Source organism: Seriola aureovittata, chromosome 7 (genome assembly GCF_021018895.1).
Source record: "Seriola aureovittata isolate HTS-2021-v1 ecotype China chromosome 7, ASM2101889v1, whole genome shotgun sequence".
Taxonomy (NCBI): Eukaryota; Metazoa; Chordata; class Actinopteri; order Carangiformes; family Carangidae; genus Seriola; species Seriola aureovittata.
Window position 1 is genome coordinate 14086983 of NC_079370.1, and position 13282 is coordinate 14100264.

The window sequence follows — 13282 nt, forward strand, 5'->3', positions numbered from 1 at the left end:
CACCATGAGATTGATTTTAGTGAACAGATTGCAGATAGTTTGGTGTTATTCCTTTACTTATCTCTCTACCAACTAACCCTCACATGTTACCAGTGTAGAGATTCTGTTGGCCTGCTAGTACCCAAAAGCCAGAAGTAAATGTTCACAAATCGACTACATCTTATCTAAATGTAAAATCTATTTAGCTATTTGTAAGTTTTGCTATTGCTACATAGCCAGCGTTAGCATTAGCAACTGTTTACTTACCAGTGTAGGAGCAGCATTGCAAGCTCAGCATCAAACTGTCTTCTCCATCATGTCTTGTCTAGTACTGCAGTTAGCATGCTAACCAGCATCAGTCTCTGATAGTTATCCACTGTAGCCTCCAATCTGCCCTGAAGATGTAGCACTGCTCAGAGGGTCTATTATAACCTCTTGTAAACGCAACGATGGCCAAAGCTCTTGTAAAGCGACAATCACCACCAACTGCTCCTGGCTATAATAGCCCCTTTAAAGGTAAAAACAAAGCCAACATCCAACAAAGTAATGGAATCTGCTATCACTCTCAAACCAATTCATACTAACATCTAAATGATTGTTTTTGTTGCTGCTAAAGGGCTGACAGGCCTGCAGCGTGTTCCCGAGCATTCAGAGCTGAGAAACACACAAATGCATATATTTCATCCATATCTCGTCTATATATCTTAATATATGTAAAAATACAGCGTGCTTGTAATTTATATGGCAACAGATTGGAGCTTTAATGTGTAAAGCCTGTCATGGCATGCTGTTTAAGTGTAGACTACGTGATATATAGGTAAGGCATATTAACATTTCTTTTTCTGGTAATGGGTTTTTCTTAAGAAACATTGCTAACAGGCTGCACTGTAAGATTATCATTTCATATAATTGTTTTATTGTTTTGCAGAGGCAGTCTGCAGATATTAAAGAAATACTTTGCACTGCTATATTGGTTTTTAGAAGTAGAAGATTTATGTCTCACAGTTATTCAGACCTTTAGTACCAAATGGAAAAGAAAAAATACTCATTACTCAGTGTTTACATAATGCAACTGCTCAAATTGTCTAAAATGTTCCTGCATTATCATATTCCATGGGGGGATTATTTTTTTTCCAGAAAACAGTGACTCACATTCCAAAAAAACATGGTTGTGTCATGATTAACATTTTCATGCAACACTGATAACACTAGCATGCATGGACAGATGCCAAATGCATTTCTGACAATCTGTCAGCTTTATTGTACAAAACTGATTAGAGTACAAAACACATACAAGTTGGCAGGGTTGTGCTTTGACAAGTAGTAGCAATAACACACATACCAAGCATGTTGAGTCATCAGCTTTAAATTAAAAGCAAAGACTCCACAAGTAAATATGTATTCCCTGTCCTGACTGAATTAGTTCCCATTCTTACACAAATACAGATGTGAGGCTTTGATGTATTTCAGTGAGTGAAAATATAAAAGTACTGGAATTAATGAATGACATAATGTCACAGGAAATTAAAATGAAAATGAGGATTATACTTTACATAGTCTCTGGACATATGTTGTTAGCCATGTCAAACAGTAGTGCCTCTTTCATTTCAAACACTGTATCAAACACACCCATGTCCAAATGACAAACATAGGACTTTAAGCCCAAGTGCATTTCATCTTTTAGAATCCATACAAGACTGTAACATGGGTCTCTACTAGGCAAGAAGTGGTGCTCTCCTGAGTATTCACCATAGCAGTGCAGACAGATAACTTCCCTCTTGCAAAAAGGAATAAATGCCTTTGTGCTTTAGTCAAGTCTTAGGCATCTACAAAATCATTAGGACGTGGTTTTTGCTGGGAGAACGTTATTTTCAAAGTGTCCCTGGTTGGTGATATTTCCAGCCGGGGAGTATCTTGCCACCACGAAGGAAGAACCATCTGATGCAGTGGCCTTACCAACACCCAGCTCTTTAGTGCTCTTCCACACCATTGCTGTGAAATGACCTAGGTGGAGAGTAAAAAGAGAAATCATAAGTAGAAAGAAACTAAAGGCAGAAAAGGCAGGAGAAGATGGAGCCAGAGTTGCACCTTAAGGGGCTGTTAGGATATGGTTGAAGCTAAGAGCTTCTTTAGTTCCTCTAAATATTTATAGAAGAAGGAATTTTAATTCCTCTCTCATTCATTAATCTCAAACCTCCGCCTTCTCCCCGTACGCTTAATTTCTTTCTTTCTCTAACAGGCAATTTTATATGAATCAGCGTGAATCACTGGTTGGAATGATCTGCTTCATGTGTGATTAAGTTAAACAGACTCATGCACACCGGAGTCTGAGGCTATGGGAAACCATCTGGAGGAATTAGGGCAGACTAGAAATGACGTGGGCTGCTCCTTCTGACAGAGTCAGTCACACACTAACTGAGGTGTGACACCAGCACGAGAATAACAGCAGCCTTCCCCGCCTGGGTAAACGTGACACTGAGACAGAGAAACTGACAACGAGTAAACAGAAAATGACAAAGACAAACAGAGCAAGAAATAGATACATTGAGATAAATACACAGATAAAAAGAAGTGAAGAAATGAAATGAGACTCAACAAGAGGGCATGAAAACACATGAGAAGGAGTGAGTCAGAGCCTATTTGGATTGTTTTGTTTTACACAATATTAATGTTTAAATGAACATTAGCACATTTAGGTAAAACTATGACAGAGTGACTGAAGAATATATCAGTTTCATGAATTTAAATCAACGTGATGAGCTTATTTTAATTATTCCATTTTATTTTATAATACCAATTATTTTCACAACCAGTTAATTCTGCTGATGAGTTGGCATGAATAGTTTACAATTTAAGATGCTTGTTTTATCTAACAGTCTAAAATCCAAAATATTCACTATCATTTTTTATTATGACAGAAACATTTTTAAAACAGAAAATATTGACTTTTTAAAAGCCAGTACCAATAATTTTTTTTGGCATTTTCCTTCAGAAATTACTCAGACTGATTGCTTAATTACCAAATAGTAACTGGCAAACCAATTAATCAACTAATGGTTTCACCTTTATATTATTTTACATGTGAGTTTATAGACATAAGCCATACTGTTTTATATGTTAATATATAATGATTACTCAGGATTATCCTGATATTGAATTCAGTTTATCATGCTGTTGGTCAGAGGAAGTTTACCACTGACTGAAATATGAAAGAAAGTGCGACAGACACTCTTGTGTAAATCTCACCAGTGCCGGAGGAGAATCCAGGACGATTGAAATTGTACTGTTTCACTTCATCGTACCAGCGGTCTGCCACATCCTTCCCTGTACAAGCAAAGTGTAACTTTAAGGACAATCAAATCAGTCATGTGTCATACATGTTAATCGGAGTGACAATAAAATAAGAAAACTGCCCCCTGCAGCTACAAATCCCTTTTGGACACATCTTGTTTACGGTGCTGCACTTTTTGTTGCCTGTTGCACTCTAGGAGATGTTTTATGAATCACATGGTCCTGTTCTGACATATTTCTGCCATGAGTCATGGGTGCCTGAGGTCTCAAACACACAGTGAACTAGACGGGGAAATAGATCCCAGCTGTTCAAATGCATGGTGGGAAAGTCTGCACGGAGCATCTGCTTTAAGCCCCATAGACTAAACTATTGCATCTATTGAGGGATGTATCTTATGCATGTATGTCCTACATACACACAAGTACCTCAGGGGGACAAAAGTGTGTAAGTGTGAGAGAATACCATGAACATATACAGCTAATCATTTAAGTGTGTGTGTGTGTACCTGATTGGTCATAGGACGCCCACGCCAGGTTCTCTCCACAGCTCCCTCTACTGGACTCCACACTGTGTTTCAGGATCCTTGTGCTGGCCAGACTTTCAGCATAACTGTGGTAAAAGACAAAAGGAAGTTGGCAGTAGTACTGCTTAAATTGTCCTTTTCACCTTTTCACTATGAATCCTGCTAAAAGCTGAATTCTACACTGGATAGATAACTGGTATGAGTGGTGTTTACTTTACAGCTTGTCTCAGTTTTGAAAAGCCTCCTGCGCTGTGCTGTCCTCCACCCTCAAGATAAACAGTGTGAAACATCCTTAACTTAAAGTATAATCAAGTGGAAAAACCTCAATGTAGGCACAGAAACCACTTCTCTAAAAGACTGCATTTGATAGTTGGATCAGTATTGTGCTGATTAGAGGGTTCATATATTATCTTTATGGACTAATTAAATTTTGCACAGTTCTAAAGTTCAGTCGTTACAATGACAGATATAGTGCTGATGCAGTGACATCCACTTTGCTGAAATTCACAGTCTGTAGGTGTGTTACTGCATCTTGGCCTGGTAGTAACTTATTCATGTCTCTATTTAAACCACTGCATTGACAGTTATGTGGCCATATGACCTCAGTGACTCCTACAACATGGCGCGGATCAACCACAGGCCTTAAATGCCAGGGAACTCCCTCCTCAGCAGAGTTATTGAGGCTTCTTGGATGAAACCTCTTCAACTCTACAAATGTAAGTCCAGTCCACTTTCTCACTTATTTTATTGAATTATGTTATTTATATTCTAATTATACAAATTATTCCCAAGACATGCAGCGGTGAATGAGCGAATGATGCCTCAACCTTTCTCCTGAGCAAGTGTGAAAGCAACATTTTGGCAAGCCCCGTTACAAATCAGATCAGTGCAAGTCAGTTGACACAGAGGGAGAACTAAACATCACATTCCAATGAACTGCCGCACTTTAAATTGCAGATAATCTCTGAACTCAGATATTTACCATCATATATATTAACAGTATACACAGTATATAAAATACACCCATACTAACAGAGGTGTAGATTTTTGTATTAACTTTACATACTGTAGCCTGAGGCCTCTTATTGAAAAAATACATTTCAATACATTAAAATCACCTGAAAAATAAATATTATTTTTTTTCCCAGTGTAAATATTATTGTGCTTTGGATGTTAATGTGTATTTTCATGTCTAGTATCATAAAACTAAAGGTTTTATTAGCATCTCACTGTTATTGTTGCTATTGCACCATTAAACATGCTCGGGTAAATTAACAGAAAATTCAGAGTATTATGTAAGACAGTCGCCTCGATCCATTCTCAAAGTACTAAACATGTTTGGTGTTTCAGTAACTTCTGAGAGTATTTGGGGTTAATAATACAGAAGGTCTTGAGATTAAGTTTCATTAAAACCTTATTTGAATAAAATGTTAATATAGCTGTAATTACTTGCAGCAAATTATCAACATAACCTCTAATCACAATAAAAACAAACCAAAGACCCTTGATATTGTATTATATGTACTAGTTATTGCATGACAGGCTAGACTAGGACTGTCACTGTTATCCAGAGTAATTTGATTCCCTGCTAATTAGTTTTCTAATTTGATCTGTGTGTGCATTAACCAACCGGGCAGCCTCTCTGCTCAATTTGCTGCTCAGCTTCAGTGGAGGAGCCTGGTGCTTCTTCCTGTACTCATTATGGCACCGCAGAACCTCCTCAGCAAACTGCTTTGAGGCTGAGAGACATAGAGGATGGAGACAGAAGGGTCAGACAGCCAGAGCGAGAGAAATCTAACAAAGGAGACGTGATGATGCAACATGAAGACTCATACATGAATGCAGAGCACAAACTCGAACTGAAATCTGAGTTCACCACCTATGGACTGACCTCAGACAGTGAGTACTAACTCCATGACGGATGATGCAGAGTAGAAAACGTCATCCATGTCACACACACACACCCCCGACCCCCCCTTTGCCCGGTGCCTATCACTCACTGGCCTTTTCATAAGTGCTACAAGCTCTTGAGTGCTCGCACACAATGGGCACATTCAAATAGTCACACAGAAACAATACAAATACCAATGCTGCCAGCATTTACTCAGCATGCTGCAAGATGAATCTTAACTAAGAACCAGAGAAAGCTGTTTTGAAATCTCACTGGAAGCACCATTAACAAGGAAACGATATGAGTGAAAAAGAAAGAAAAAAAGGTTTGATTTGCAGTTCTGTATTTTTAAAAGAAAAAAAGAGAAGCAAAGCTCACAGACACATGCAGTAAACAAGCAAGCACTGACAGTTAAACACACACGCACACACACGCGCGCACACACACACTCACACACATACGCGCGCGCGCACACACACACACACACACACACACACACACACACACACACACACACACACACACCGTTTCACTGAGGAGGTAAAGTTCTAACTCTGGCCAAGCTGATACAATCAAAGTTAAAAATTCTCTGAGTGCAGTTTCCACTTACCTGACTTTCCCATGGTGCTGACACAGGAAGCCTTTCAGTGAGATCAGTAATAAGCTTGAACGAAATCAGCCTCTCCCCTGTCTCGTTTTCTGTTCCTGCTCTCTTTCTCTCTGCCTCTCTCTCTGTTGCTTGCTCCCTCTCTCTCTCTCCTCCTTTTAGTGCTGTCTATCCAACGCTGATGCTCTGAAGCAGCTGCTAACGCTTTTATTTTGGGCCTTTCCCTCAATTCCTTCGATTCCACCTTGAAGTTCGAGCAGTTGTGCAAAGTTCTCCTTTAGGTATTTATCTGCATGTAGTGATCATTACATAACTTCCTGAACCCTTGTTTCACTTCATTTAAATAACGTGTCTGTCTCTCTTGTAGCCACACACCCTATTATCTGTATGCTCTCCATCTATCTTTATGGCTCAGAGGAGCACACACCCACTGTGTCTTTACTTTCCAATAAATGAAAAGGGAGCCCCTGCAGTGGTTGGTGACATCATCGCTGTGAGACACATGCCCATATATGGCATATGGACACATGCCTTTATATGGCATATGGGCATGTGTGTCACGGCGTAATTGCTCCTTGCAGCCATAACGGGGACAGTGACTTTTCTTACAAACTACACCGTCATGATGCGGCGCTTTGCCATAGATAATGGGCCACTGAACACCATGGCATGGGGAGAGGTCATAGAGTGTGCTCACTACTATTTCTGAACTGACATATCTCACCTTTCAAAACGTCCTTTCACTTTCACTAAAGCAGATATTTTCAAAGTGCTATGGTCTTTAAAACTTTACAGGAAACTTTCCACCTCTATCTTTCGGTTCCTGCAGTAACTTCTGGATCAATAAGTTATCCCATTACACCCACTTATTCCCTAACCTCCATCCTGGATGAAAAAAACAATGATTGAGCAATATGCTTACTGCAGATGACACACAGGGAAAGGCAGAACCACCATTCATCGTGTTGCAGAACAGGTTTCTACTATTTGTTTTGTCTGTATGAGGTATGCTGCCTTCTTTGCTTTAATGGTATTTCCGAACTGAGATATTCATCATTACAAAAAAAAAAAAAACACACACAAATGACACCTGGTTTAACAAAGGCAGGAATGCAACAGAGCCTCACAATGGATTGCCTAATATTTTACCGCACATCTCATAACTCAGCTTTTAAAATCGTCTCTCCAGTTTTTGTACAGGCTACAGCTTGTATAAAGAATGAATACTCTTTTTCTTACACCCTCTAAATCAATAGGACTTCAGCGTGTCAGCACCAAAGTGCTGTGATAAAACTGCTTAATGTATAACAGCAAAATGCTGAGGCTTGACTGGCTAATCTCCCAGTTGTGAATTAGAGTTTATCCACACTTTGTTAGGCCTGAATGAATCAAGGTCAGTAAACACACACAGTAAGGCTATTGTGGGAGTATCTGTTACTGCAGAGTGCGAATGTAGTTTACCTATACAGTAGGTTAGAACAAATATTGATTATTGATTTAATGAAATTCTGTACAGACATGCATAATCCCCAGGGGATGAATCCCTCTGACTTTGGTGATCCCCTGTCTTTTCCTCTAGCACCTTCATTAGGTCCAAACTTCAGTTTGTCCAGTACTTTGATTCATATCCACAAACCTGCAAAACTAATGACGTTCCCATCACCTGTGCTTTATATTCACGGCCGCGGAAAGTAAGGGTGCTGCGTGTGCTGCGTGTGCTGCGGGTGCTGCAGGTGCTGCAGCACCCCCTAGTGGCGAGAGGATCATTTTCTATAATGTTGACATGTACTACTCTCCCTCAGAATGACTTACTCTTACCCTTTTTATATACAGTATATGATTCTTACCTAAACCCTAACCACTCTCACTCCTCAACCAATCCAACCAACATAGGCAGTGATCACTAGCCAATCAGAGGCAGAGAAGGGCTGGTCATGTGAACTCTATGGTAAGATTCCTAAATTTGAGTGCTGTTTCCTTAGTATTGACAGCTAATTCAAGGATTAAATCGCAATGGTGCAAAAAACACAGTGTAGATTTTTTATTTTGCAGGTTTTACTTTAGTGTCCGGGACGAAGACCAGCGTCGACAGCACCGCCCGCAGTTTCAGCCCTTAGCACCGCTAACACTGAGGGGCCTGCTGCTGCCGAGTGTCAGGTCAGGACTGACATGGCGGCATGTGAGGAGCCAGCCCTCCAACTTTAAGTTTCCTGCCAGACGTTTTGGAAAATAAATTTTCAGCCGCGCATTTATACCAACTTTGTTTGCTGACTGGAAGTGGCTTCATTATGTGGCAGAGAGTGTTCATGTTGTGTGTTTTGCTTGTATGAAAGCAGTGGGAAAAACTGATTGATGAAGGCAGTTTTAGGGCTAAAAACCCCTTCCTGAAGGGCGGCTTTTCAAGATGGCGTAAAGCAATTAAAAAAAATAAAGAGCACTAAATCTAAGTTGCACACAACACAATACAAAGGCATGCTGCTTTAAGATGGACCAATGTGCCGATCGAAGCCCTCTTGTTTGATGCTGCTGCCGTCCCATCTCCGTGGCCTCATCCGAGGAACTTCTTGTGTCACTTCAAAACATGATCACGGAACACCATGACCCAGAAGAGACTGACTCACTTCTCCCTGTTGAATGTCCACGGTGACAATTTGAACTCATTGGACATCCATGCCCCATCCATACCCAACCCCGAACACAAGGCCACCTTTGGATTATTCTAACTTCTGGAGCACATTGTCTACAGCTCAAGGTAAGATATTTGGTTTATTACAAGCTGCCGCCGAGCAGTTTAGTAGCCCGTTGTCAATACATTTTAATGTCACACTGATATAGGCTACAGTTGCTGGATATGCTCTTGTGTGCTGTAAGCAATGAACTTTTGGACCTGTTACAATCGAGGCATACATCTGATGGTGCAGCAATGCAGTATTGCCCGAGCAGTTAATAATTTAGTTGCCAATAACTTAAAACACACTAATAAACAATAACAAAGCAATGGCATTATCGTGTTCTATTGTGCTTTATAGACCTTGTTGTTGTTGTGGTCGTGGTCTGTGTTGTAGTGGCATTGCTGTAGCCCTATGTTGTATTTGTATGGAGAGACACCGATTATGAATTTTTACAAAATAAGCTCCAACATGTATTTGCAAAAATGCTACTCCCACTACAGCACCCCCAACATCTCCCTGCGGTCCTGTTTATATTTAGTGTTAAATAGCAAATACAAGCATGCTAACACACTAAACTCATATGGTGAACATGGTGAACATTATACCCAATAAACATTGGCATGTTAGCAATGTCATTGTGAGGATGTTGCCATGTCAGTGATAGCATTTATTTATCTCAAACTACTGTGGTGCCCAAGTAGGCTACAGCTTCACAGAACCGCTGGCATGGATTTAGACTCTTCTCCTTGCCACATTTTGTATTTCTGTCTTGGCAACTGATGCAGCATTTCATCCTGTGAATACAATAAATCATAATTCCAAAGACAGCCTCATAAATGAGTCATATTAAGCTGAATGTCAGTTTGCAGTCTATGCGTCAGCTGTAAAAGAGGTCTAACAATCACTGTTTGTATACGTGAGTTCTTCAGTCACATCATAAGGCGACTCTGAAAACCCACAGAGGCCAGATACAGAAAACACAGAAAGACCACAGTGTGACAAAGAAAAATAACACCATGATGCTCTATGGACAAAAACACTGTGGTCACACATAAACTTTCAAAAACAATGGCAAACCAAATGTACACATAGATTCTGAGACATGTCATCATCAGTCCATTTAGACCTACATACAGCCTACTGTAAATAGGCCTTTTTCAGTACCATTTTATATCTATTTACATTACTGCCATACCTCCATGCATTCCCTTTTTTGCAGCTGTCAGAGCTAAAAAAAAAAAAAAAGAACAAAAAAAGATAGATTAAATCTTTTCTGAGATACAGTATAAGACTAATTCATGAATCATCATTTGAAAATATAACCAGGCACAATGGGAGTATGTAAAATAATATATGCCTCCATTTTAGATTAAAAAAAGACTTAAACTCTGGGCAATTTGAAATTGTGTGTTTATTATTATCATTGTTATAATACAAGAGACCAAGCAGGAGCTGAGGATATTTCCTGTGGGCTCACTGATTTTAATCCACTCCATTTATAATGAAGGAAGTAAACAATATGAGTTTCTAAATTAGGTTTTAACTCAGAGCTATGGCATTGCATTGTCAAGTGTGTCAGTTACTTTTCCAACCCCCTCTGTGATCCTTTCACATGTAATTATTTGATTTGCCACAAGGTGGGACTATTAGCAAAGAGACAGGACAAGGATGTGGTTGTGACTATTAGTCACAGTAAGTGCAACTAATGACATCTTGGTTTCATAATATGAGTGGACATGATGGGATTTGTGTGAAAAGTCAAGCCACTTGATTTCTCATTAGCCGGATAGTGCTATCTTAACAAATTGATTTCCTTCTTGCCTCCTCCTACCATCTGCAGAGTGATAGGACTGGACAGCTGGAAGAAGACATTTACATAGTGGTCTAGAGACACTGGGACTTTACAGCCAGACATCTTAATTCATACTAATTGAGATAGCTGTGTGTGCATTAAGGTGTATGTAGTGCGAATTTGTGTATTTGTGTGCACGCATGCACATGTACTAGGAGGGATGATAAGATGAATTATAGAGAGAGCCACTTTTAGAGGGACAGTACAGACATTGATCCATGCAGATATTACATCATTTATCTCTGCACATTGGCTATATCTGTTGTACTTATTGCTTGGCTCCCCTCCCTGTCAGCTGCGACATCGTTCCTTTGCTGCTCCTCTCCTCCCCATCACTTTCCCTCAGTCTCTCATCCCCTCCCTCCATCCCTCAAATCTGTAATTTTCATTTTTTCCTCACCTGAAGCCCCTACTGAAAATCTTCCAGCAGATCCCTTATAAAAAGAAAGACACACAAATTCTTTCTCGGCCAGAAATAATTTTCCATTTCCATCATGACTGCAGTGGATGTGGATTTATGGCAACAGAAATGTGAAACAACTGGGGCTGTAAGTGCACTTAGTTGCATATAATTCCTCTTTAGTAGTCCCAGGAGGAAGGTGAGGACTTTTTAATAACTCCTTCCATTCACCTCCATCCTCATTAAGAGGTCTAGTTGAGTGAAAATGCAGAGATCTACTGAGAGGGTGTTGAGAGGATTGATCTCAGCTGAGAGAAAGAGAAGTGAGGGGGCTGCACTTTTTCGAAGGAGTTGTTGGAAGCTCTCTCTCCAGAGCTCCGCTCCAAAATTTGACACATCAAGAAGCCTTTTATGGTGTCATTAGTGCAACTGTTCCACCGAGGACAGATGATTCTGTGGGTTAAGAGGAGTTAATCACCTGCCAATCAAACCTCATCAAGCCGCCTCTACGGATGAGGCGTTATACAAATCTCATCATATTTAGGGAGCCTTCAATTAACCAGATACAGGCAAGGGGATACATGCAGGGAGGAGAGAGTGACAGGGTGAGCAGAGGGCAAGCTGGGAGGGAAGGAAAGGAAGAAAGGCGGGGACATAGGGAGGCAGAGACAGTAAGCAGGGCTGGACGACTCCTGTCTGACACTAAGCAGCAGAAATGTAATGTCTTAAAAGGCCATCGCAGTCAATAAAGTTCCTAATGTGCTTAAAGCAATTACTGTGTCCGGAGAGGAGCAGAGTGCATGCAGGATATTAACCTCAGTAACCTGCTCTATCTGGTCCATAATTAAATTATCCTCACATCCTCATTCTCATACAGACACACATGCACACACCCAAGCACACACACTTATGCAAGCATGCATTTATGCATGCTTGCAGGAAATGTGTGTCGAACCACATGTCTGCTGATATCCTGATCTGACAGGAGAGAGAGGAGATAAAAAAACATGTAAAAAAGTGAAAGTTTGATGACAATGTGGATCTCAGCGCTGGTAACAGTACAAGTATTGTTTGACCTTGACATTGATTGACATGTTATGTTGTGATGGCTGTTATAACGAAAACTGTCTCTCAGCACCCTGTAGGTTTAAATGCATCCATTTGATGACAAAAGAGCAACACTCTGACAGTGTCAATGGTGTTTCTTTCTCTCTATAAATATTTTGGGTAACTATTTATTTTAAGGCTCCCATAGTTCTGTGTAGTTTCCCAGAAAAGAACTGATATGCAAGTGTAAAGTCATAGACAAGTTACTGGAAAGTAACCTATAAAACATGTAAAACTAATTCTAGGAAGAATGGAGACAGTGTTCAGCTGGTATCCAGAGTATGATTTCAGCATGAATTGATATGAATGAATTTCACATAGTAAATAAGCATTGAATGTTTATTTAATTGGGTTTAAAATGGGCAGTTCTCTCAAGAAAATTCCTTAAAAAACTCTTAAACTAATCTCAACATAAATTTCCAATTTCTCTCTATTTCCATTTTAATTAAATTATTTACTTCTTTCAAGTAAGCTTCCAAGAAAATGATACGGAATTTAAGTCATTACTGAATATCCTTGCAGTATTCTTTGCTCTTGCTGTTTACATGTCCTTGATGACATTTGGATCTGCTGCCTGTTTCCTCCCCTCTCCTTCCTTTCTCACTCTGCATTATATATATTCTAATTTAAATAGCTATGTCCAAGTAGTATAACTAATAAGCTCTTCAAGCTGATTTAATGTTGTTTAATAGTTGTCATACAACATTTGCAGAGCCAGTGAAAAGTCTTGACACTATGGACGCTAATTATGACTTCTGAAAATAACTAACCACCCTTAAGCATCATGCATGGGCCCCCCGGTGGAGCTTTTCTCAGCATCTGGGACAGCTGTTGTGGTTGGAAGCTAATTTAGTATTTCTGGATGGTGCCTCTTTGGCTTATTTTACAGTTGTGTTTGTATTGTTTAGTGATATTTTCTGACCTTGCCTTGGGAGCTACTGCTTTGGGGCAGCATAGAA

The 13282-nt window shown here is 39.9% G+C and overlaps 1 protein-coding gene across 1 annotated transcript; it reads right to left on the reverse strand.

Moving 5' to 3' along the window:
• Window positions 1-1207: 1207 nt before the first annotated feature.
• On the reverse strand, window positions 1208-6700 carry glipr2l (GLI pathogenesis-related 2, like). The gene is made up of 5 exons (XM_056380719.1): window positions 6296-6700; window positions 5425-5533; window positions 3777-3880; window positions 3226-3303; window positions 1208-1983 (listed from the first exon to the last, which is right to left on the reverse strand). The coding sequence occupies exons 1-5, from the start codon at window positions 6306-6308 to the stop codon at window positions 1817-1819; spliced, it is 471 nt and encodes a 156-aa protein (XP_056236694.1). The 5' UTR covers window positions 6309-6700; the 3' UTR covers window positions 1208-1816.
• Between the last annotated feature and the right edge of the window lie 6582 nt (window positions 6701-13282).

Coding starts and splice junctions, on each gene's coding strand:
- glipr2l (XM_056380719.1), bottom strand. Junction 3,304..3,776: donor GGCGTCCTATGACCAATCAG/GTACACACACAC, acceptor TTGCTTGTACAG/GGAAGGATGTGGCAGACCGC. Junction 1,984..3,225: donor TGGATTCTCCTCCGGCACTG/GTGAGATTTACA, acceptor CTCTCCACCTAG/GTCATTTCACAGCAATGGTG.